Source organism: Vipera berus (assembly GCF_964194415.1).
Source record: "Vipera berus genome assembly, chromosome: W".
Taxonomy (NCBI): Eukaryota; Metazoa; Chordata; class Lepidosauria; order Squamata; family Viperidae; genus Vipera; species Vipera berus.
The window spans coordinates 19495306-19522354 of record NC_138210.1 but is presented as its reverse complement, the minus strand read 5'-3'; the positions used below and the strand labels follow the sequence as shown (position 1 = coordinate 19522354).

The window sequence follows — 27049 nt, the reverse complement described above, 5'->3', positions numbered from 1 at the left end:
CAGCTTCCAACATTGCTAAAATCTGTCAACCCATATTTAGAGGATCTTAGTGACTTTAGCCAGGTAGCAGAGCTGTTCAAATAATAATAATAATGATGATGATGATGATGATGATGGAGGAGGAGGAGGAAGGGACCTTGGAGGTCATTTAGTCCAACCCCCTGCTCAGGCAGGAAACCCTATACCATTTCAGACAAATGGCTGTCCAGTCTCTTCTTAAAAACTTCCAGTGTTGGAGCATTCACAGCTTCTGGAGGCAGGTTGTTCCACTGATAAATTGTTCTATCTATCAGGAAGTTTCTCCTTAGTTCTAGGTTGCTTCTCTCTTTGATTAGTTTCCATCCCTTGCTTCTTGTCCTGCCTTCAGGGGCTTTGGAGAATAGCTTGCCTCCCTCTTCTTTGTGGCAGCCCCTGAGATATTGGAACACTACTATCATGTCACCCCTAGTCCTTCTCTTTATTAAACTAGACATACCCAATTCCAGCATGTGTTCTTTATATGTTTTAGCCTCCAGTCCCCTGATCATCTTTGTTGCTCTTCTCTGTACCCTTTCTAGTCTCAACATCTTTTTTACATCGTGGTGACCAAAACTGGATGCAGTATTCCAAGTTTAGCCTTACCAAGGCATTGTAAAGTGGTATTAATACTTCTCATGATCTTGATTCTATCCCTCTGTTAATGCAGCCTAGCACTATGTTGGCTTTTTTGGCAGCTGCAGCACACTGCTGGCTCATATTTAAGTGATTGTCCACTAGGACTCCAAGATCCCTCTCACAGTTGCTACTATTGAGTAAGGTACCACCTATACCAGGGGTAGGCAACCTCGGCTCTTTTATGACTCATGGACTTCAACTCCCAGAATTCCTGAGCCAGCCATGCTGGCTCAGGAATTCTGGGAGTTGAAGTCCATGAGTCATAAAAGAGCCGAGGTTGCCTACCCCTGACCTATACTATACCTGTGCATTTGGTTTTTCATGCCTAAATGTAGAACCTTACTTTTTTCACCATTGAATTTCATTTTGTTAGACATACTTGGAGTAGGTTTTTTCTTCTTTTGTAGTGTATGATTAATTGGCAGTCAAAATAGCCCAAAACAAATGCACTTATTTAAGTGTTCAGGTGTTTCTAAGTCTTACTCTTTCTCTTGAAAGCAAATGCTAAAAACAGCAATATATTTAGTGCCTTAAAAAAATATCGAAGAATTTGAGTGCCTGCTTTTACAAAACAAATTGCTTAGGCCACCTTTCCTTCTTATGTGCACTAAAACAGTGTTTTTCAACCACTGTTCCGCGGCACACTAGTGTGCCGCGAGATGTTGCCTGGTGTGCCGTGGGAAAAATTGAAAAAACACTGGCCTAGGAGACAGCGGTGAGAGGAGGAGGAGGCGGAGGAGGAGGAACAGCCGCGGGCGGAGCGGCGCTGCAAGACTCTCTGACGGGGAGCGCTGGGCACCGGAGCCTTGGCTAAGCTGACGGCCCTACTTCGCTGGAAGCAAAAGCCCGGGAAAAGAAGTGGGCTCGACCTCTCTAGGCACCAGGGCTCCACGGCAGCATAGCTCCGCCCCCTTCTCTGGCTTCGGAGGGTCTCTTGCTGAAGAGAGAGAAGCTGGGGAGAGGCGACCGGCTCGCTTATCGGAAGAGGACGGACGGGCGGCCAGCCCGGCTCGCCTGAGCTGTCGCGTGGTTGGTTGCCTGCAACGTTCGAAAAAGCTCTTCTTCCCCAGCACGCGCCGCTTACTCCTTACTCCCAGCGCGGCTGAGGATGCGAGAGTCCCGCCTGGTCGGCTGCCTGGCTCCGCTTTCTTTGCTCGCCGCGACCCCTCGCCCCAGCCCGAAATAGAGGGAACTGACCACTTCGCTCTTGGAGGCTTCGCTTGTGTCTGAAAAATTACATGGCTGATTTTTTTTAACCTGTCCTTTTGATACGTTGCATAATAAAATGTCCTTTGGACCAAAGCAATTAAAAACCTTTGGGGTTCCCCTCCCCCTCTGGAGTGAAGTGCTTTTGATGGTAAAGGTGAGAAAGAAAGAAAAAAGGAAGGGAAAAAAGGAGAAAGGGGGAAGGGGAAAAGGGAGGGAGAAAGAAAAAAAAGGAGAATAGAAAAGAAAGAGAGAGAGAGAGGAAGGGAGGAAGGAAGGAAGGAAAAAAAGCAGGAAGAAAAATTAAAAAGAAATGCAAGTAGCTTCCAGTTTCCACAACAAGTAGAAAGCAAGAAATTGAGAGAGGGAGGGAAAGAAAGTGGGAGAGAGAAAGGCAGGAAAGAAAGGAAGAAAGAAAGATAGAAAGAAAGAAAAGAAAGAGAAAGAAAGAGAAAAGAAAGAAAGGAGGAAAGAAAGAAAGAAAGAGAAAGAGAAAGAAAAATAAATGAAGGAGAAAAATGCAGAAAGAAAAATTAAAAAGAAATGCAAGTAGCTTCCAATTTCCACAACAAGTAGAAAGCAAGAAATTGAGAGAGGGAGGGAAAGAAAGTGGGAGAGAGAAAGGAAGGAAGGAAGATAAAGAAAGAAAAGAGAGGGAAGGAAGGAAGGAAGAAAGAAAAGAAGAGAAAAAAGAAAATACAGAAAGATAAATTAAAAAGAAATGCAAGCTTTCCTTTTCCTTCACAGCAAAAACAAACAAAAGCCCCAAAATAAAATAAAATAAAATAAAGAGGCTAATAATAATAATAATAATAATAATAATAATAATAATAATAATAATAATAAGAAGAAGAAGAAGAAGAAGAAGAAGAAGAAGAAGAAGAAGAAGAAGAAGAAGAAGAAGAAGAAGAAGAAGTTGGAAGGGACCTTGGAGGTCATCTAGTCCAACCCCTTGAGAACACAGGCCATCCTCGACTTACGACCGTTCGTGTAGCGACCATGGGGAGGTCCAACGGTGCGGAAAACGGTGGAGTGCCTCGTGATTTTTTTCATGAAACAAGTGTGCCTTTGCCCAAAAAAGGTTGAAAAACACTGCACTAAAATGTGGAAATGGATGAGAAATTTTAAGAGGTAGTACAGCAGTGTTTTTCAAAGTTGGCAACTTTAAGATGTGTGGACTTCAACTCCCAGAATTCCCCAGATACTGTGTACACACTTTTTAAAATTGTTTAAAAAACACTGTAGTAAAGGGCAATATGTGGTCTGTTGGATGGAATGAAAGATTGTCAAAAAAAAGGAAAAATGGCAGTTTAATTCTTCCTACTTTCTAATCTGGAGGTGGGAGTTGGAAACAACAGAGAAAAAAAAATAATGCAGGAAGAATGAGTTAGGAAATGTGTTGTAAAACAAGAAGACAGGGGTCTCCAAACTTGGCAACTTTAAGATTTGTGGACTTCAATTCCCCATGCTGGCTGGGGAATTCTGGGAGTTGAAGTCCACAAGTCTTAAAGTTGCCAAGTTTGGAGACCCCTGGTCTAGGATGAAAGAGTGCTGCATGAAAACCAAAGTGAGAGAATGAATGAAAAGGATTCAAACTGCAAAACATATGAAGGAAAAGAATATGGGTTAAGAAGAAAGGGAAGACAGACAACATTGTAACTGGATGAAGTTGCAGAAATCCTCCAGGAGAGCTGAGAAATTTAAAGATCAATGGGGACAGAGAGATTGAAGCTTTTTCAATCTGAAGCCAAAAAGTTGCTTCAATGATACTTGACTGCACCTCCTTAAAGAAGCCATACTGTTCCCCCACCTGCAGGACATTCATGCAGTTCCAGGAAAATACCCATTTGGGTTAAAGGAGACAGTAACAGTGTGTGACAAGGGATTGTGAATGAAATAAAGTACACTAAAGTACATTTCTTTTTCTTATCTCATGACCTCAGTTTCTTTGCTTTACTGTTTCTTACTCTTTTTGTAAGTTTTGCATTACACTGCTTAACCAGAAAAGGATTAAGAAGGGAGGTGCATAAAATGACAGAAATTTAAGTCATAATAATGATCCCCCATTTCACCATTGCTGTTTGGGATTGCCATTCAATGGACATGTTAATCTTCCTCACAAATTAAGGGTTGCCTCAAGGCACCTTTTAAGAGACCTGCTCAATTCGAAGGGATTTGGTATGGTAAAGTCTGCTTCAACTGAAGCTTGAAGACTTAGTAAAACCACCCATCTAGTCTTCCTGGCAACAACGGGGTCTGGGATGTTTAGTCACCGCTCCTTGGTCATGCCCCCTTCGCCCCCAGTCACCCGCCTCAGCCGATTCACAGCCAGCTTTCCTCCTCCGCTGGTCCTCCCCCAGCCATTGTCCATCACCAATGGCCCCTGGCCCTCCGCCCCCAGCCCTTCATCCTGGCCCTTTCCCTCAGGCACCGTTTGTCCCATGTGTTTCACTCCATAGGACAAAAATCCACCAACCAATCCGGTGGCAGGCAGCACCAATGGCACTGGGGAAAGGGCCAGGACGAAAGGCTGGGGGCGGAAGGCCAGGAGCCATTGGTGGTGGACAATGGCTAGGGGGAGGGGCAGTGGAGGAGGAAAGCTGGCTGTGAATTGGCTGAGGCCGGTAGCTGGGGGTGAAGGGGGCACGGCCAAGGAGCAGAACCTAAACGTCCCATTCTGTCACAATGTGAAAGGGGTTTGACACTGCTCCTTCTGAGATGTTTTTTTACGACATCTCAGTCTCACCAGTCTGGCATTCCATGGTGGTTTTCCATTCAAATGCCAGAGGCAACCATGCTTAGCTTCCAAATAGCACTAATTTCCATGGGTTTGCTCTAAAACTATTCATCTCTGGTTCCAAGTTGTTCTGTGTAGCATTTTCATTAGGCTCACCTTGTCAAGGGCACTCATAAATCGCTGGTCACCATTCAAAACAGTATTAATGAGCTGAACAAATTTACTGTGTACTTCCAACACTGATTCTACAAATTGAGTGGGCATCTGAAGACAAAATCAGACAGAATAATAATAACAGGCAGTTCTGTAACAATTCTTAGGGAAATAATTTTGCAGGAAAGAAAAATGAATACTGTTTAAACTCATACCCTATTAAAGTATGAATGTTTAAAAGAATAAAATTCTCAAAATGTTTTCTATCTTCATTTTACAATGCTATTAACCAGGTTCTTAAATTTTATTATATCTACCATCTCCTACATAGTGTGTTCCAGATGTGTTGGAAGTCAGTTCCCTCCCCAGTTCACAGAATCTTCAAGTTCAAATTCAATTCATTTGAAGTGAAGGATGATGGTTATTATTTCTAAAAAAAACACTGCCTGGATTTGATAAATGGGTTGACCATCATCAAGGAAAAAAAGAACAAGCTGACAGTGCAATTCAGAACCTATATCATCTCGCATTGACAGATATATGAATACTAAAGGCCATTTAGAATCTTGGCAATTCCCAGAATTCAAGTTCAGCTAAGATGGTTGAGAGGCACATAACCTTGGGCACCGCTAGGACTATATTTACCCATGCTTGATACTTTTGTTTACAGTGATCACATCTTTGTATATTAGATTTGTAAGCAGGCTTCCAAATTGAAGATACAAAGTAGAATCCTTGCTGCTCTCTGAACGTGATTGCTTGCAGACATTTAATTACCCCACTAGGTAACATCAGTGCAAGAATAGGGTTTGCTCCCTGTTTATATACAATAGCTTGCCCTGCCATTGTTGGTGGGGGTGGGGTTTTCTCCTTGGGAACTTCTTGATTAGGGTATTGTGCTGTTAGCCCTTCTGGGTAAATAAGACAAGAAACACTACTAGATGAGTTAATTCTACTTTATTGTAAGGCTATATTAACAGAATCTTGCAAATCTGAAGGTACAAACTTCCCACTGCTACTTTTAACCACCCAAACAATTAGGGCAGGTCCTTCCTTTTAACTGACATTTCTTCCTCTGTTAATCCATTGGGGCCTCCTGCCTGTTGTCTGATTTTTCCTAGGTAGCATCTCTTCCACTAATTCCACAAGGTTATCATTACATGTACAGAAGCTTGAAAACAGAAAACAATACCCTAATCAAGGAACTACCAAGGAGAAAGCCACACCCCCAACAACACCGGCAGGGCAAGCTACTATATAAAAGCAGAGACCAAGCTCCACGCTTACTAGCATTGGTGATGCTACCTAGTTGGGTAATAAAATGTCTGCAAGCAAACAACCACGCTCAGAGAGCACCAAGGGCTGCACAGTTCCACCCTGAGCTACAGATATTCTCTTCTATGAGATGGAAAATGTAATGAATGCATTTTGAACTTACTTGTGTGGGAAGGGCTTTATTAAAGACATAGGATTAAAGATTCTCTTTGGCTGAGCTTGACTGCTATTTTAAATGCATTTGTCTATGCTGTTTTCTTCACCACTATAGAGACATATGGTTTGCTGTTGCCTTCTTCTGAGATGTTCTTTCAACTTCTGTCTTGTCTACAATACTAGGATTTCTTGGTTGTCTTTCATCCAAGTATTTAATCCATGTTTGCTTAGATTTTTGACATCAACCAAGGCTGGGTTGGATAAGTTAAACTACTTACTCAAATCAACTGTAAATCATTCAAGCCCACCTACATGCTAAATTACTCAATTTTCTTTGGTAGTGAAAGTAGTAATAGTGGTCTACACCAGATTACCAAACTGCAAAAACTTAAGTCAAAACAAACAAGCAAACTTACAGTTACTAGTGACATTTTTATACTTTAATGTATCAAATGATTTTCTTCCACTGAAGAAAAAAAACCCTTACATTTTCCTGAGAAAGATTGCTGGATGATTTAAGGCCCTCATCATGGATATGGTTTTGCAGTTCCTGAATCATATGAGGTAAGCCACTTGGCACAGCATGAAGCAATGTGTACATGTTTGCCATATCTGCATAAAGAAAACTTGATTTTCAGGATATATACTTTTTCAAAAATTGCTACTTTCAAATGCTCATATATAAACAGCATGATGGCTTTGTAAGCTATAATTATTTACTAAGACAATGAGAGTGTGTGTTGACATTTGCAGGTCAGTTTAAGCCAGGAAACCTGCTTTATAAAATTACATATGCAGTTCTTGGCTTATGTCATTAGGTAAATATACCAGGTATGGAAACTGCTTAGCACTGAATATGGCAGAATCATAAATTAGCTTTAAACCAATAAATAAAAGGAAAAGAAAGGTATCCATACAGCTTAGATGAAACTCTTGGTCCTAATCCACATTTACTCCATATGCTAAGTAGCCTAAGAGATTAATGGCCATCCCTACTATGCTGAATGGCAATTGACTTTGGTAAGAAGGCAAAGTACATTTATTTTTAATATGTGTATTTTCCAATTTTTATCCCACAGGACACCTTTACCATTTCTCTTCTCTTGTCTGATGATGTTATGACATTCTGCATGAAGAAACTGTAAGTGGTCTGCTACCATTTGTTGTTGGCATTCATTGATTACTTTGCTGTAGGAACTGGGGTGTAGATATTTTCGACATCTCATTTCTTCATTTTTTAGTCTACATAAAACCTAAAAGTAATTTTCCACATTAACAGCACAATCAAATACTAAATGGCTATAAAAGTAAAAGGAATATACTGTATATTTTCAAGTTATTATGGCCATTTCATGACTGAGGTAATATAAAGAATTCATTTTTCAAACTACACACTCCAAAAAGCCTAATTCCATTATTTGTGACATTATGTAATAAGAAAGCAAAAGCATTCTAGGAAAAAAGTAGAAAAACTGGATTGGGGTGACCTGTAGGAACAAATAAGAATTTAAAATTTCTTAAATGGAATTTAATAAAGGACAAACAACATCAATAAGGCTGCAATGTTGTAATGGAAGTTTTGCAAATAAATTTCCTGAAGATTTCAATTTCAAAACATTTATCAACATTGTCCCCTATTAGGATCTTTTAGACTTATTGGTTGCTGGCTTACTAGAGCATAGTTTAAGAAGCAAAGAAACAATGCAGGGCACTCCCAAATTCCCATACTAACATTGGTTATCCTCACTAGTGTCAACTATAATTCTGTACTACATTTGATTAATGCCTTAACCCAGGTTCACACTTATGGCATCATTCTAAACATTTACACCTTGCTTTTTGTGTTTTTTTAAAATACACAAAGTGGTTAAGAAAACTGACAAAATATCAGTAAAAAAATATGTATCAGAATAGTAACAAGCAGCATACAGGAAGCCCTGGTCACCTCCTGTGTGGATTTCTGTAATACGCTGTACATGGGGCTGCCTTTAAAGAGTATCTGGAACCTTCATCAGGAGCAAAATGTGGTGGTGCCGGTACTTATTTGTCAAGGTAGAGTAGTGCATGTTACACCTCTACTCCATGAGTTGCATTAGCTACCAGTTTGCTTCTGGGTTCAATTCAAGGTGGTGATCCCCTAAAAAGCTCTATATGGCACGGGGCCAGGGTATTTGAGGGATCATCTCTCCCTTATTACACTTACCCATTGGATCAGATGCACAGAAATGGCATGGTGCCTAGGTCCTGTCTATGAAGGAATATCATTTGGTAGAACCCAAAAGGAGACCTTTTCTGTTACAGCACCTGTCCATTAGAACATCATCTCCCCTGAGGTGAGACTAGCCCCAACCTTGTTGGCTTTTCAGAAGAGCCTGATTACATGGCTTTTGCATGTGGTCTGGGGAGCCAGCTACTGTATATTGGTGGAAAGCCATTTATACTGCTAGGAAAATGAATGGTGTTCTCCTGCAGATGTTTTTATGTTTTTTAATAGTTTGTTTTTAATTATTTTTGTGGTTATTTTGTTGTTTTAGAATTGTTTTCTGGATTATTGTGTTTTGGTTGAGATGGGAGGTTGTAAAAATTTAACAAATAAATAAAAAAGCAAATATATAAGTCAGTACCAGCGAGTAAAAAGTAGAAAATCAAATAAATGTTTGGCACAAGAGCAGAAAGTCAAGTCAAATCAACTACTGTATTACCAAAAGCCTACCTAAACCCATATAAATTTAAGAGTGCAACAGGAAAAAGGAAAGAAAAGCCTATTCATACTGAAAAGACAATACAATGATTCAAAACCAGGGAACAAATATTGATCTGAACGAAGTATACAGTATTTAAAACTGGATGCATTATATTTCTCTAAGCATCTTATTCAATCTAATTTAGAATGTTGATTTATGATGCAGAGCATAACTTACAGATCATATCACAAATACAGTAATTATGAAAACTGACTACAGCTGTAAAAATAAAAAAAGATTATAACACCTTTGGAAACAAGAGCAAATGCTTCCTCCCATTTAGCCTGCATATGATTTTGGAAGTACAGGTAGTCCTCGCTTATTGACCATTCAGTAACTGTTCGAAATTATGACAGCACTGAAAAATGAGATTTACAACTGGTCCTCAAAGCTGCATGTTTCAGCATCCCTAAGGTCATGTGATTGTGATTCAGGCACTTGGCAACCGGCATGCATTTATGACAGTCGCAATTTCCCCCGTGATCACCATTTGTGACCTTCACAGCTGGCTTCCAACAAAGTCAATGGGGAAGCTGGCAGGAAGTCACAAGTCGTGGTCACCCATGCTTAACAACCCACAGTCATTTACTTAACAACTGAAGCTGGAACTGTCATTGTTAAGTCAGTATGGTCATGTGACATCACACTTAACAACCATGCTACTTAGTGATGGAGTTGCCAGTCCCTATTGCAGGCCTTAACTGAGGACTACCAGCATGTACATGAATCCCTTGAAAATGCTCTTTAAATGCATCATGAGGTCTAATGTTAGCAAAGTAGAATGTTGAACCATCAACCCTCATGACTCCCACACCACAAACTACTCCTGAAACTCTTGAAAAGCAGTTTGTTTCAAAATACATGGAACAATGAATAAATATGATCATCTTACCTTTCCCATATACTGTGAGCAGTTTGATTGTTGCATTAAATTTGAAGCTTCTTGTTTATAATACTCCCCTGTTTCATTCAGAAAAGGGCACTCAAAAATTTCCTGGTAAAACTAATTTGAGAAAGTCTGATCAAGCACAAAGAAGGTAAGGCATGGAACAAATATTTATCAGTTTCCCAAGAGAGAAATAAAACTTTTTACCTTCAGAGGGATTTTTTTCTTATACTGTTCAACATGAACAAAGGAGTTAATAACCCCATGGATTACTTTCTGATTTGGATCTTCTCCACAACGATCACTGAAAGATGGAAAAATAAAACTCTCAAAATTTATACTATTTATCACTGTCTAAAACAGTGTTTCACAACCTCAGAAACACTGAAATGTGTGGACTCCATCTCCCAGAATTCCCCAGCCAAGAATCCACACATCCCAACATTGTAGAGACTGAGAATCACTGGTCTAAACTTTAAAACCGACTGTCCAATGATAAAGCTGCTGTTCACAGGAAAATGCTGAAGCAGATTACACTCCGTGTAATATATTTTTTAAAAAAAATCTGTATATTTATATAAAAGACCTGAAGAAAATTGGTACTTATTTTGAGGATGAAGGAACTCACCCAAATTTTTCTCCACATATTACAGTAGTTATAAAATAGCGATAAGTAAGTAATGTTTAAAGATGGAGAATTTTTACAAGTATTTATGTTAAAAGTAATCAGGCAAGGCAACCATTAAGAGTCTGATCAATCTAAAACCATGCTAAGGGGGAGAGATACTTTATTCTATTCTATTCTAAAGTCTTCACCATATGAGGTGTGAGTGTGGGGACAGCAGGAATTTGAGTCCAGTACATCCACAGCTCAACATCTTAAAACCCTCTCCAAAGTTGGAAATAATCATAATCACAATCACAATCACAATCAGCTAGCACAAGCATCAAAAGATGCAAATACTGCAATATCAAGTATAAGCACCAATTCACTCCAAGTAACAAACCAACTAATGAACAGCACAGCTGCAGTTATAACTGAATACTTGGGATGCAAAATCAACAAAGAAGAAAAACAAAAAAACAGTGCACCATAAAAATGGAAGGTTAGACTAGAAGTTAAGATCACATGCAAGCAAGCTAGAACAGATGAAAGAAAAGAAGGTGAAGAACAAGAAGACCAAAGAATACCTAATCAAGAAATACCACTTAGAATGAGGAAGATCAAGGAAGCACTGGAAATAATAAAGCAGCAAATAACAGCTATAGCCAGGAAAATCAGTAGATACGAAGTTCGAATTGCAAATTATAGGCAGAACCTCCAATTTCAATCCAATCAGAAATGTTTCTACCAATCCATCAATGGAGAAACTGCAATGAATCAGTACCTGACAAGGAAGAAACAGTGCAGTTCTGGAAGCAGATATGGGATAACCCAAAGAAACACAACAAGGATGTGGCTTGGTTAAAAGAGGTGGATGCAAATAAAACAGAAGTTGAAATGAAAGAACTAGTAATAACAACAAAAATGGTAGAAAAAAGAGCAAGGAAGATCAAAAATTGGTCAGGACCAGGTGAAGATGAACTGCATGGGTTTTGGTTGAAACATCTAACTGTTATATACCCACTCATTGCCAAGCAGTTCAACAACATAGTACAAGGAGGAGAAATTGAAAACTGGCTAACAACTGGGAAAACCTACCTAATAATGAAAGATCCAGCAGAAGGGCAAAGAATTCAGACCCGGGTCGATAGAGATGCTCTGAACCAGCCAGGCAGCCTCGTCTCCAAAAAAACCCTCCTGAGCAACTGCCCGCTGAACTTTTATTCACCTCCAACATTACAAAAACTCCATCAATCTCATACAACATAGGATACATAGAGATAATTGGATACCTAGTGAGAACTTCTCAGGTGCCTATGAGATCGTTACAAAAACAAGATACTAAAAGATATATGTGAAAGCTCTATCATAGCGTTTCCCAAACGTCCCACATGCCAGCCTGTGAGCCAGGAGAGTGGGCTCATTCACTGCAGCTCACATGGAGGCCAGTAAGGGGGTTTGGGAAAGCTGAAGGCTGAGAGGCCAAATTCTTGGGAGGCCAAATTCTGGCTGTTCCCACATGTCCCCTTTTTTTGTTTAATGACAGAAGCAGAATGCTCGAGATAAGCTTGCATAATGTGTAAATCTTTGGCGTTGAAGGTAGAGGTGTGGGATCGTTTAACAATAAGTGAACGGCACAATGCTAGCAAAGAGGGAATACATTGGATACAGCAACACAAACTAATCAATATAACTATAGTTAAGATACCATAAACAAATAAATGTTTAAGCCAAGCTAAATCTGGTAGATATATTAAAATTGGCAAAAAGAGTATAATTTTGAATAGTAGTAACTGGAGCACAGACAGGAACAATGCAAGAGCTAGTAACTTCATGAGCAGAGGCAGACATTTTTAAGCAAAAATTACTCTGACCAGAAATATTGGCCAGTTGTAGCCACAAATTGAATTGTCCTCTATTTGCTAAATCTTCATGAATTCCTACAGCTGAAGGAATAAAAACCAAAAAACAAGTGCTGAATTGGTGTTAAGTCGCGCGATAATTGCCGACAGGAATAGTTCTGGAGTCGGCTCTAGCTGCGCAGTAGTAAGGTCACGAAGGGCATCTGCACTGAGTGTTTTTAACATTCCCCATGTCACTGGTGGCTAAGTTCCTGCTGGCCGCGAAGGTCTTTTACGCCTTCGTGGTGTTTCACCCATCGGGTTCAGGTTCAATGTCAGGGCTGGATTGAACTCTGGGAGCGGACTGCTCAGCCTCTGGTGCCAGCTCATGTTTGGCTCGGAATGGCTTCACACACCTGGCAGGCACCCACACCGGTCCTGTAGGAGTAAGAACAGATGCATACCCCCTTCCCCAAGTTATCAATTCAGCTGGTCCCTTCCAGTTGGCTCGGGCAGCTCCTTATATAGCACTTGTGGTCGTTCCAGGGGAAGCTCCTTCCTAAAATGTCTCTCTGCAGGAGTATAAGCTTGATTAGTGATCGTTAAATGATTCAAAGTAAATAACAACACTGGAATCAAAGTTTTAAGATCTGAAGGAGTAATTCCCCTTTCTTTTAAATGTTTAAACAACAAAGTTTTAAATGTACGATGTGCACGTTCCACTATAGCTTGGCCTGAACTATTGTATGGAATGCCATGTCGGAGAGAAATATCCCAAGTGCTGCAAAATTGAGAAAAAGCATTAGAAATATACGCAGGAGCATTGTCTGTCTTTAAGACAAGTGGTCGTCCTATGACAGCCATGGCAGTGAGAAGGTGTTGAATAACATGAGAGGCAGTTTCGCCACGAAGGGGGGTAACCCACACATAGCCAGAATAAGTATCTATGCAAACGTGAAGATCATCCATCTGCCAGAGAGCATTGGCCTCAGTTCCTCTTGGATTAACAGCATCAAAGGGAAAAGAGAGGGGGGAGGAGGAGCAAGAAGGACAGGCTGAGATAACATCACGAGCCTGAGAAAGTGGAATGTTAAAGGTAGCACGAAGAGATTTAGCATTCTGGTGAAAATAGGAATGGCTAGTCAAAGGGTCAGTAAAAAGTGAAGCCACCTTAAAAGAGTGGAGATCTGCATCTGCTCTATGGTTGCCATCAAAAATAGTATCAGAAAAACCTGTATGGGAGCGAATGTGAGCAATGAAAAATGGGGCAGTACGGTCACGCAGGAGAGTTTGAAAAGTAAGGAATAGAGAAAGCAAGTTACGGTCCAAAAGTGGGGATAAATGTTGTTGTTGTTGTTAGTTGCGAAGTCGTGTCCGACCCATCGCGACCCTATGGACAACGTTCCTCCAGGCTTTCCTGTCCTCTACCATCTTCTGGAGTCCATTTAAGCTCATGCCTACTGCTTCAGTGACTCCATCCAGCCACCTCATTCTCTGTCGTCCCCTTCTTCTATTGCCCTCAATCTTTCCCAGCATTAGGCTCTTCTCCAGTGAGTCCTTCCTTCTCATTAGGTGGCCAAAGTATTTGAGTTTTAGCTTCAGGATCTGGCCTTCTAAAGAGCAGTCAGGGTTGATTTCCTCTAGGACTGACCGGTTTGATCGCCTTGCAGTCCAAGGGACTCGCAGGAGTCTTCTCCAGCACCATAGTTCAAAGGCCTCAATTGTTTGGCGCTCAGCCTTTCTTATAGTCCAGCTTTCACTGCCATACATTGCAACTGGGAAGACCATAGCCTTGACTATACGCACTTTTGTTGACAGGGTGATGTCTCTGCTTTTTAGTGTGCTGTCTAGATTTGCCATGGCTTTCCTCCCAAGGAGCAAGCGTCTTTTAATTTCTTGGCTACAGTCCCCATCTGCGGTGATCTTGGAGCCCAGGAAAATAAAATCTGTCACTACCTCCATTTCTTCCCCATCTATTTGCCAGGAATTGAGAGGGCCGGATGCCATGATCTTGGTTTTCTTAATGTTTAGTTTCAACCCAAGTTTTGCACTCTCCTTCTTCACTCGCAACAAGAGGCTCTTTAGTTCCTCTTCACTTTCTGCCATTAGAGTGGTATCATCTGCATACCTTAGGTTGTTGATGTTTCTTCCGGCAATCTTAATTCCAACTTTTGATTCATCTAGCCCTGCCTTTCTCATGATGTGCTCTGATGTGCTCTGAGAGATGGTCAGGTATGGATTGGGGTCTCCGGTTTATTGTTAGGAAGAGACCCCTGATCTGTTTTTTAGCAAAAAAATTTAAGGGGTTAAGGGGGAGGGCCAGGTCCGGGATTGATCGCGTAGGGGGGAGCGGGGGTCGGTTGCCTCCGGAGCTCAGGAGCGGGTCATGGGATTACCTATTCCCACGACGTTAGGGAATGGCAGCAGGTGTATGAACAGAGGGCCGTACCGACATCCGGGAGGGCCCCTCCGCTGCTTACAAGCGGTGAGGCGCTCCGACCCTCTGCTTCTGCCCCGAGGTCCCGGGAGCGACGATGTGCAGCCACCTGAGCTCCGGTTGGTGTACTTGAACGCCAGGTCCGTTGTTAATAAGGCTCCTCTTATCCGGGATCTGGTCGAGGGTGAGCATGCGGACCTGGCTTGCATCACGGAGACTTGGTTGGGCCCAGAGGGTGGCATTCCTCTGGTTGATCTTTGCCCTCCAGGTTTCCGGGTGCTACACCGGCCTCGGGCTCAGGGTAGGGGCGGGGGAGTGGCGGTAGTCATGAGGGAGACCTTGTGTCCGCAGGAGGCCACCGTTCCCCAGATAGTCGGGTGTGAGTCTCTCTTCCTGAGATGTGGTCCTGGGGCGCAGTTGGGCTTCCTGCTGGTGTACCTTTCGCCTAGTCATGCAGCCGCAGCCCTGCCTGAGCTTCTCGACATCCTCTCGGGGCTGGTGATTGAGTTCCCCAAACTTATAGTTTTGGGTGACTTCAATCTACCATCCCTGGGAGGATCATCTGAGTTAGCTCGGGAGTTCATGGCTTCCATGACGGCCATGGACCTGACGCAAGTAATTTATGGACCGACTCATGTGGGTGGCCACACCCTTGACTTGGTTTTCTTATCTGGACGGTGGTTAGATGATCTTGGTGGGGGCTCCCCAATTGTTATGCCCCTGTCATGGACCGATCATCATCTCCTGCGGCTGGTCTTCCATTTTGCCACCCCCCGCCGTGGGTGTATGGAGCCAACTAGATGGTACCGCCCCAGACGCTTAATGGATCCTGATAGGTTCCAGGCAGCGCTGGGGTCCCCACCTGCCTCCGTTGCTCACAGCTCGGCGGATGCCTTAGTGGAAGCCTGGGAAACGGCAGCCACGGAGGCACTTGACCGAGTTGTACCCTTGCGGCCCCTGACCCGGTGCAGATCCCAGCGAGCTCCATGGTTCTCCGCGGAGTTTCGGGAGATGAAGCGTCGGAGACGGGGCCTAGAGAGCTGTTGGAGGTCCAGCCGATCCGAATCCGACCGATTGCGACTAAGAACCTATATTAGGTCTTATCTCGCAGCGATAAGGGCGGCGAGGTCTAATTACTTCTCCGCCCTTATTGCGTCCGCAGATAACCACCCGGCCACCCTGTTTTGGGTGACCCGCTCCCTCCTTAATCAGGAGGTGAGGGAGGAACCCTTGCAGGGTCGTGCCGAGGAGTTTGGTCAACATCTGTCGGTTAAAATCGCTCGGATTCGGACCGGTCTGGACTCCAGCTGGGCGGAGTCTGACGATCAGGACACGGGCGGTCTTGTCAATGTTATCTGGGAGGAGTTTGATTCTGTGACCCCTGAGGAAGTGGACAGGATTATGGGGAGATTGAGCTCCACCACATGTTTATTGGACCCGTGCCCTTCCTGGCTGGTTTATGCAGCTCGGGAGGGGACACCAGGCTGGTTTCAGGCGGTTATATCTGCCTCTTTGAGTGAGGGTAGTTTCCCCGCCGTCTTGAAGGAGGCAGTGGTGAGACCTCTCCTCAAGAAGCCTGCCTTGGACCCAGCCATGTTAAATAACTTTCGTCCGGTCTCCAACCTTCGCTTTCTTGCGAAGGTTCTTGAGAGTGTGGTGGCGCATCAGCTCCCTCTGGTCCTGGATGAAGCGGATTATCTAGACCCGTGCCAATCGGGTTTCAGGCCCGGGTACAGCATGGAGACGGCATTGGTCGCTCTGGAGAATGATCTCTGGAGGGCCCGGGACAGGGGATATTCCTCTGTCCTAGTCCTATTAGACCTCTCAGCGGCTTTCGATACCATCGACCATGGTATCCTGCTGCGGCGTCTCAGGGGATTGGGAGGCACAGTTCTTCAGTGGTTCTCCTCCTATCTCCTGGGATGTTCACAGTCGGTGTTGGCAGGGGGGCAGAGGTCGACCCCGAGGTCTCTCGTTTGTGGAGTTCCTCAGGGGTCAGTCCTCTTGCCTCTCCTGTTCAACATCTATATGAAACCGCTGGGTGAGATCATTCGTGGTTTTGGAGTTGGGTATCATCAGTATGCTGATGATACCCAGCTTTTCATTTCGACCCCAAACCACCCCAGTGATGCCCTCGACGTGATGTCCCGTTGCCTGGAGGCGGTTCGGGTCTGGATGGAGAGGAACAGACTTCAACTCAACCCCGACAAGACTCAGTGGCTGTGCATACCGGCATACCGGGATATTCAGAATATTCCACCTCTTTCCATGGGGGGGTGAGTTTTTACCCCCCGTAGATAGGGCTCGCAACTTGGGAGTCCTCCTAGATTCGCGGCTTACTCTGGAAGATCATATAGTGGCTGTGACTAGGGGGGCTTTCGCCCAGGTTCGCCTGGTGCGCCAGTTGCGGCCCTATCTGAACCGGGATGCCCTGTGTACGGTCACTCATGCGCTCGTGACCTCTCGTCTGGACTACTGCAACGCTCTCTACATGGGGCTTCCCTTGAAGACCACTCGGAGGCTCCAGCTGGTACAGAATGCAGCCGCGAGAGTTGTCTTGGGAGTTTCCCGGTACTCCCATGTTACACCTTTGCTCCACGAGCTGCATTGGCTGCCAGTTGTCTTCTGGGTGAGGTTCAAGGTTTTGGTAATGGTTTTTAAGGCCCTACATGGCATGGGTCCGGAGTACCTCGGGGATCACCTGCTGCCGGCGTCAACTTCCCTCCGCCCTGTGCATTCCCACAGAGAGGGCCTCCTCAGGGTGCCACCGGTCAGAGAATGTCGGCTGGTGGCCCCCAGGGGGAGGGCCTTCTCTGTGGGCGCCCCAGCTTTATGGAATCAGCTGCCGGTTGAGCTCCGGATGGCACCTGACCTTCGCTCCTTCCGACGCGGTCTGAAGACCTACCTATTTGAGCAAGCCGGCCTGGCCTCATGGGGGATGTGCTGGGGTTTTTATTGGGGATTTTTAATATTATTCTACTGTTTTTAGCTCGGGCTCTTATTTAATTCTTTTTTAATTTTTGTATTCTGTATTTTTTATGTGCCCTGTTCACCGCCCTGAGTCCTTCGGGAGAAGGGCGGTATACAAATATAATAAATGAAATGAAATGAAATGAAATATAAGTTAAATAGCCAAGGCGACAGTATACAGCCTTGCCGGACTCCTTTCCCAAGTTTGAACCAATCAGTGGTTCCGTGTCCAGTTCTCACTGTTGCTTCTTGGCCCACATATAGGTTTCTCAAGAGACAAATAAGATGGTCTGGTATGCCCATCTCTTTGAGGACTTGCCACAGTTTGTTATGATCCACACAATCAAAGGCTTTAGCATAGTCAATGAAGCAGAAGTAGATGTTTTTCTGGAACTCTCTAGCTTTCTCCATGATCCAGCGTATGTTAGCAATTTGATCTCTAGTTCCTCTGCCTCTTCGAAATCCTGCCTGTACTTCTGGTAGTTCTCGATCCACATACTGCTGGAGTCTAGCTTGTAGGATTTTAAGCATAACTTTACTAGCATGAGAAATGAGTGCAATGGTGCGATAGTTTGAACATTCTTTGGCACTGCCTTTCTTTGGAATTGGAATGTAAACTGATCTTTTCCAATCCTGTGGCCACTGTTGTGTTTTCCAAATTTGCTGGCAAATTGAGTGTAGCACTGTTACTGCATCGTCTTTTAAGATTTTGAATAGCTCAGCTGGAATACTGTCACCTCCACTAGCTTTGTTGTTGCTCAGCTTTTCTAAGGCCCACTTCACTTCACATTCTAGGATGTCTGGCTCGAGGTCAGTGACCACCTCTTTGTGATTATCAGGGACGTTAAGCTCATTCTTGTATAGTTCTTCTGTGTAATTTTGCCACCTCTTCTTAATCTCTTCTGCCTCTGTTAGGTCCCTGCCATTTTGGTCCTTTATCATGCCCATTTTTGCATGAAACGTTCCTTTCATCTCTCCAATTTTCTTGAAAAGATCTCTGGTCCTCCCTATTCTATTGTTTTCTTCTATTTCTTTGCATTGTTCATTTAAGAAGGCATTCTTATCTCTTCTAGCTATTCTTTGGAATTCTGCATTTAATTGGGCATATCTTTCTTTTTCTCCCTTGCCTTTCACTTCCCTCCTTTCCTCAGCTATTTGCAAAGCTTCCTCAGACAGCCATTTTGCTTTCTTGCATTTCTTTTTCTTTGGGATGGTTTTGGTTGCTACGTCTTGTACAATCTTGCGAACCTCCATCCATAGTTCTTCAGGCACTCTGTCTATCAGATCTAATTCCTTAAATCTATTTCTCACCTCTACTGTATATTGAACAGGGATATGATTTAATTCATACCTGACTGGCCTAGCGCTTTTCCCTACTTTCTTTAATTTAAGCCTAAACTTTGCAACAAGAAGCTCATGGTCTGAGCCACAGTCAGCTCCTGGTCTTGTTTTTACTGACTGTATAGAGCTTCTCCATCTTTGGCTGCAGAGCATATAGTCAATCTGATTTCTGTGTTGACCGTCTGGTGATGTCCATGTGTAAAGCCGTCTCTTGGGTTGTTGGAAAAGAGTGTTTGCTATGACCATCGTATTCTCTTGACAAAATTCTATCAGCCTGTGCCCTGCTTCATTTTGTACTCCAAGGCCAAACTTGCCTGTTATTCCAGTTATCTTTTGGCTTCCTACTTTAGCATTCCAATCCCCCATGATGATAAGGACATCATTTTTGGGTGTTAGTTCTATAAGGTGCTGTAGGGCTTCATAGAACCGGTCAATTTCATCCTCTTCAGCACTGGTGGTTGGGGCATGGACTTGGACTACTGTGATATTGAATGGTTTGCCTTGGATTCGAACTGAGATCATTCTGTCATTTTGAGGATTGTATCCCAGTATTGCTTTTCCTACTTTTTTATTGACTATGAAGGCTACTCCATTTCTTCTGAGGGATTCTTGCCCGCAGTAGTATACCTGATGGTCATCTGAATTAAATTCACCCATTCCTGTCCATTTTAGTTCGCTGATACCTAAGATGTCGATGTTTAGTCTTGTCATCTCTTGTTTGACCACGTCCAGCTTTCCTTGATTCATGGATCTTACATTCCAGGTTCCTATGGAGAAAAAATCTTTACAGCATCGGACTTTCCTTTCACCACCAGACATATCCACAGCTGAGCGTCCTTTCGGCTTTGGCCCAGTCGCTTCATTCTTTCTGGCGCTACTAGTACTAGCCCTCTGCTCTTCCCCAGTAGCATATTGGACGCCTTCCGACCTGAGGGGCTCATCTTCCAGTGTCATATCGTTTTGCCTTTTGGTACTGTCCATAGGGTTTTCATGGCAAAGATACTGGAGTGGTTTGCCATTTCCTTCTCCAGTGGATCACGTTTTGTCAGAACTCTCTGCTATGACCTTTCCGTCTTGGGTGGCCCTGCACAGCATAGCTCATAGCTTCATTGAATTACACAAGCCCCTTCGCCACGACAAGGCAGTAATCCATGAAGGGGGGGATAAATAAGCAAATGCAATATGGTTAAAAAGATTGTAAACATATTGTGAGTCCACAATAAGATTAAAAGCAATTGTATCATGTAATTGAAAGGTTAAAGTCACTGCAGCAGGTTCAGCACGCTGGGCGGATGTTTGAGAAGCTGTAAACGTAGCTTGCCATTTGCCATTAACTTGCCAAACAACCACCCCACGGGTACGAGACCCATCTGTGAATAATGTAATAGCATTAGGAAGAGGGGTAGAAACCTGTGCAGATTGAAAAACAAAAGGCAATTCCTGTAATAAAACCAAACGTTGGTCCTTGGGGGGGTTAAACAATACAGCTCCCACATAATCTACAAAGGCAATCGCATAAGCATTAGACATTTGCATAAAGAAATCATGCTGATCCTTGGTGCAAGGCAAATGAATGACTAAAGGATCAAAGCCAGTTAACTGGAGCACGCGATGCCGTACCTTCATTAAAAGATCAGAATATAACACATCGATGGAAGACACATTTTTAGCTGGTGTGTGTGGCAAATACAACCATTCTACAATGCAGATAGATTTAAGCGTTTCAGAAAAAATAAGGTAGCAGTTGGCTGTAAAGGAGTATGGAAGAGGGCTGCTGACAATGATCCTAAAAGAGGAGCTCTGTTAACCATAACTTTGCGAAGGGCAGAATTGATTTGATGAAGGCAATGCTGCATCGCCGTGGAGACTGGAATCCGCGTGTCAGGGGTTAAATGACCTTGCAAGGCAATAAAAAGTGGACGCAACAAAGCAGTAGTTAACCCTAAAAATGGTCTAGCCCAATTAAGATGACCTAAAATATTTTGCAATTGTACCAGAGTAAAATGAGATGGAATGCGCAGAGCTGGAACAAAAGGAGAAAAAGAAGATTGAAGCATCCGATGGGCTTACCTAGGGGCCTCTGGGGGAGACGCACTAAGAGGCCCCTGATATGTTTTTTAGCCGGTTATTTTAAAGGGTTAGGGAGGGGGAGGAATAGTGAGGAGGGGAGGGAACTATTAACCGGCACTCAGTCTGGGCCCGTTATGGGCTCTGGTGGGATGGGGTTGGGGGTGGAGGCTGCTGGCTCTGTGTGTGCTGGGGTGGGTTGTCAAATCCCCACGACAATAGGGAATGGCAGCAGGTGGTTGCACGGAGGGCCACATCAATATCTGGGATCGCGCCCTCGCTATCTTCGAGCGGTGGCACGCTCCGACCCTCCGGTTAGCACCCTTTTGCCTGGGGATGAGGGTGATCAGGTCCCTGAGCTTAGGCCGGTGTATTTTAATGCCAGATACGTTGTTAATAAGGCTCCCCTCGTTCATGATTTGATCGAGGAGGAATGCACGGATCTGGCATGCATTACCGAATCCTGGTTGGGCTCGGAGGGAGGGGTCCCTCTGACTGAGCTACGCCCCCCAGGTTTCTGTGTGCTACACCAGCCACGGGCTCAGGGTAGGGGCGGTGGGGTGGCGGTGGTTATTCGGGAGACTTTATGTCCGCGGGAGACCACCATTGTCCAGATAGGCGGGAGTGAGTCCCTCCTCCTGAGATTTGGCCCTCGGGTCCAGATGGGCTTGTTGCTCACATACCTGGCACCCAGCTGTGTGGCAACAGCCCTGCCTGGGCTGCTCGACACCCTCTCAGGGTTGGCGGTGGAGTTCCCCAGGCTTATAGTGTTGGGTGAATTCAACCTGCCTTCCCTGGGAGGGTTGTCAGAGTTAGCTCGGGAGTTCATGGCTTCCATGACGGCCATGGACCTGACCCAGGTAATTCAGGGCCCGACTCATGTGGGGGGGGTCACACTCTCGACCTGGTGTTTTTATCTGGGCAGTGGTTGGATGATCTGGGAGGGGTTTTGCCAGCCATTTTCCCCCTGTCATGGTCCAATCATTATCTCCTGCGGCTGGTCTTCCGTTATGCCACCCCCCGCCGCTGGGCTGCGGAGCCGACCAGGTGGTTCCGCCCCTGGCGCCTAATGGACCCAGAACGATTCCAGATGGCGCTTGGGTCTATACCCATCGCCCTCATTCACAGCCCGGCCGATGCCTTGGTGGATGCCTGGGAAAGGGCAGCCACCGAGGCACTCGACCGTGTTGTACCCTTGCGACCCCTGACCCGGCGCAGATCCCGTTGGGCTCCATGGTTTTCTGTGGAGCTCCGGGAGATGAAGCGTCGGAGACGGTGTCTGGAGAGCGGTTGGAGGTTCAGCCGATCCGAATCTGACCGATTGCAGTTAAGAACCTTCATACGGTCTTATCTTGCGGCGATGAGGACGGCGAAGGCTAATTATTTCGCTGCCCTCATCGCGTCCGTAGATAATCGCCTGGCCGCCCTGTTTAGGGTGACTCGCTCCCTTCTTAACCAGGAGGTGAGAGAGGATCCCTTGCAGGGTCGGGCCAAGGAGTTTAGTCATCATCTGATGGACAAAATCGCTCAGATACAGACCGGTGTGGACTCAGACTGGGCAGAGTCTGACATGGAGGAATCGGACGGTCTTGAGCATCTTATCTGGACTGAGTTCGATCCTGTTTCCCCTGATGATGTGGACAGGATTATGGGGAGGCTGAGCTCCACCACCTGTTTATTGGACCCGTGCCCCTCCTGGCTGGTTTTTGCGGCCCGGGAGGAGACACGAGGCTGGTTCCATGCAGTAATAACTGCTTCCCTGAAGGAGGGTATCTTCCCCGCCGCCTTGAAGGAGGCGGTGGTGAGACCCCTCCTCAAGAAGCCTGCCCTGGACCCGGCTGTTTTAAACAACTATCGCCCGGTCTCCAACCTTCGCTTTCTGGCGAAGGTTGTTTTTTTTTTATTGAAAAGTTTTACAATACATTTTTAAATACAAAAAACCCCCCTCCTCCCCCTCCCCTCTCACCAACCCCCCTCCCCTCCCCTCCCCCCTCCCCGACTTCCCAGAGCTGAATACAGGGTATAAAAATACAAACAAGCATAATCTAAAATATGCTAACAACAATAAAACATTAAATTCTGTCGCACTTTAACTCTCTATCATCAAAATATTAATAAAATACCTACTAACTAGTTATACATCATATAGATCCAGTACTTATTCAAATGCTAAATGAAACTTTTTAGTCCCATATTTATTCTGAATATATTCAATCCATCTCCTCCATTCCACAATGTATCTCTGTTGTGATTGGTCTTTCAAATACGCTGAAATCTTTGCCATTTCCGCCAAGTTAGAAACTTTTAAAGTCCACTCTTCTATAGTTGGCAGTTCTTCCTTCTTCCAATATTGCGCTACTAAAAGTCTCGCTGCTGTAATTAAATTCAACATCAACTTTGTATCTATAACAGTAGTATCTGTAATAATACCCAGTAAAAACAATTGCGGAGAAAACTTTATCCTTTTCTTAAATATCTTTTGCATATTCCACCAAATTTTAATCCAAAAAGCTTTGACCTTTTTACAAGTCCACCATATATGAAAATACGTTGCATCCTCACAACCACACCTCCACCATTTGGGCTGGCAGTTCGGATACATAGTTGCTAATTTTTTAGGATCTAAGTGCCACCTATAAAACATTTTATAAAAGTTCTCTCTTAAATTTTGGGCCTGTGTAAATTTTACATTTCTAACCCAGATCTTTTCCCAAGTGTCCATTGTTATAACTTCTTGAAAATTCTGAGCCCACTTTATCATACAGTCTTTAACAAGTTCCGTTTCTGAATCAATTTCTATCAATGCATTATATATCCTTTTTATATGTGCTTGACCTTGATCTCTAATTTGTTTTACCAAATTTTCATCAGTCATCGAAAAACCAACTTTCTGGTCCTCTTTCCATCTAGCCTGTAATTGCCCATACTGAAACCAAGTTTGTACAATCTTTTCTTCTTTTAAAATATTATATGGCTTTAATTGCCATACATTCCTCTCTAAACTTAAGATTTCCTTATATGTAGTCTCATCATGTTTAAATCCCACATTTATATTTTCTATTGCGTGTTTAGGTATTGCCCAAATGGGTATCTTATAATTTAACTTATGTCTATACTTTTTCCAAACTTGCAACAGAGCATACCTTAAAATATGTATCTTAAACGCATTATCCACCTTCTTATCATACAATAAATATGCATGCCAACCAAATAACAAATCATGACCCTCAAGATTTAATAATCTCCCTTGTGTTAAATTAAACCAGTCACTTATCGCTGACAAGATAGCAGCCTCATAATATAACTTAAAATTAGACATTTTAAGACCACCTCTTTCACGCGTATCTTGCATTATCTTAAATTTAACTCGTGGCTTTTTCCCTGCCCAAACAAATTTATTAATTCTTTTTTGCCATTCCTCCAAATTTAAATCCTTTTTAAGTATAGGTATCATTTGAAATAGAAATAAAATTTTTGGCAAAACATTCATTTTCACTGCTGCAATTCTTCCCAATAAGGATAATTGTAATTTTTTCCAACTATATAATTCTTTTTGTATTTTTCCCCATAACATTTCATAATTATTTTTATATAACTTCACATTTGAGGCTGACAGATATATCCCCAAATATTTAATCTTTTTAACTATTTCAAATCCCGTTAACTCTTCTAAAATAGCCTTTTGTGATACTGTCATATTTTTAGACAATATTTTAGTTTTTTGTATGTTGATCTTAAATCCAGAAACTTTCCCATATAGCATTATTATCTCCATCAATTCTACAACTGAATAATCCGGCTGAGTTACTGTAACAACCAGGTCATCTGCAAACGCCCTCAATCTATAATCCTGATCTCTTATTTGAAATCCCCTAATTTTTTCCGAGTCATGTATTTTAATCAATAATATTTCCAATGTTAAAACAAATAATAGAGGTGACAACGGACACCCCTGCCTTGTACCCTTTTCAATATTACATAGTTCAGTCAAACTGTTATTAACTATTATACGGGCTGTTTGCTTTTGATATATTGCCCTAATTGGTTGTAAAAATTTGTCCCCAAATTCCATTTTCTCTAATACTTTCATCAAAAATTGCCAATCCAATTGATCAAAGGCTTTCCAAAAGATCAACGCTGCGGGGATCTGATTGTTTCTTTCCAAAAATTCCAATAAATCTACAATATGTCTTACATTATTCTTCATTTGTCTACCACTTATAAATCCAGTTTGATCACCATGAATCACTTGTTGTATTACCCTCATTAATCTATTAGCTAAGATTTTTGCAAATATCTTATAATCAGTATTCAAAAGCGATATTGGCCTATAATTTTTAGCTTGGTTAACATCCTGATCTTCCTTCAGAATCAAGGAAACAAAAGCAGTCTTCCAGGATGGAGGTACTCCTCCTCCCATTTGAATTGTCTTAAACAATTCCCTTAAAAGTTTCACCATTTCTAACTGTAAGTTTTTATAATACATGGCAGTCAAACCGTCAGTACCCGGAGCTTTACCCACTTTTAATTGTTTGATTGCTAAAAGAATTTCTTCATCAGTTATCAATTGATTCATCCCTTCCTTTTGTTCTTGTGTAAGAACAGGAATATTAGCTTTTGTCAAATAATCATCTATATCTACATCTCTAATCTTATCTCTAGCATACAACTTAGAATAAAAATCAACAAAAGTCTTTTTAATAAGACTCTGCTGGTACACTACTTTACCCTTATATTCTATTCTATCTATATTAGAAGCCCTTTGTTTCTTCCTTAACAAGTAAGCTAACCATCTACCTGGTTTATTATCATTACAAAAAGTGTTATGTCTAGCATACCGTAAGTTAATTGCCACTTGATCTGCCATTAACTTGTCAAACTGACCCCTTAATAAAGTAATTACCTCTTTGATCTTCCCATCAGATAGGAATCGGGTTTCAGGCCCGGGCACAGCACGGAGACGGCATTGGTCGCGCTGGTGAATGATCTCTGGCGGGCTCGGGACAGGGGTTGTTCCTCTGTCCTAGTCCTATTAGACCTCTCAGCGGCTTTTGATACTATCGACCATGGTATCCTACTGCGGCGTCTCAGGGGGTTGGGAGTGGGAAGCACCGTTTTACGGTGGTTCTCCTCCTATCTCCTGGGCCGCTCGCAGTCGGTGTTGACGGGAGGGCAGAGATCCGCCCCGAGGCCTCTCGTTTGTGGAGTCCCTCAGGGGTCGGTTCTCTCTACCCTCCTGTTCAACATCTATATGAAGCCGCTGGGCGAGATCATTCGTGGTTTTGGGGTGGGGTATCATCAGTACGCTGATGATACCCAACTATTTTTCTCCACCCCGAACCAACCCAGTGATGCCCTCACCGTGATGTCCCGTTGCCTGGAGGCAGTCCGGGTTTGGATGGGGAGAAACAGGCTTCGTCTCAATCCTGCCAAGACTGAGTGGCTGTGCATACCGGCATCTCGGGTTAACCAGACTATTCCATCTTTAACGATGGGGGTGTTACCCCCCGTCGATAGGGCTTGCAACTTGGTTGTCCTCCTGGATTCGCGGCTCAGTTTTGAAGATCACATAGGAGCCGTGACCAGGGGGCCTTTTGCCCAGGTTCGCCTGGTGCGCCAGTTGCGATCCTATCTGGACTGAGATGCCCTACGCACAGTCACTCATGCGCTTGTGACCTCCCGTTTAGACTACTGCAACGCTCTCTACATGGGGCTGTCCTTGAGGACCACTCAGAGGCTTCAGCTGGTGCAAAATGCAGCCGCGCAAGTTGTGATGGGGGTTTCCCGTTACTCCCATGTAACACCTCTGCTCCGGGAGCTGCATCGGCTTCCGGTGGCCCTCCGGGTGAGATTCAAGGTGCTGGTGATGACCTATAAAGCCCTGAATGGCTTGGGTCCAGGATATCTGAGGGAACACCTGCTGCCGGCATCAAGTTCCCTTCGTCCTGTGCGCTCCCACAGGGAGGGCCTTCTCAGGG

The 27049-nt window shown here is 43.7% G+C and overlaps 1 protein-coding gene across 2 annotated transcripts in view; it reads right to left on the bottom strand.

Annotated features, from left to right (window-relative positions):
* The window catches only part of LOC308676579 (cullin-2-like), a 241109-nt gene that overhangs the window by 92038 nt on the left and 122022 nt on the right, over window positions 1-27049 (bottom strand). For both annotated transcript variants that reach the window (XM_081342456.1, XM_081342457.1), the window contains 5 exons: window positions 10019-10115; window positions 9818-9928; window positions 7272-7434; window positions 6669-6793; window positions 4754-4861 (listed from right to left, as the gene is read on the bottom strand). In XM_081342456.1, the coding sequence (XP_081198582.1) occupies window positions 4754-4861; window positions 6669-6793; window positions 7272-7434; window positions 9818-9928; window positions 10019-10115 (604 nt within the window). The remainder of the gene's footprint in view (window positions 1-4753; window positions 4862-6668; window positions 6794-7271; window positions 7435-9817; window positions 9929-10018; window positions 10116-27049) is intronic.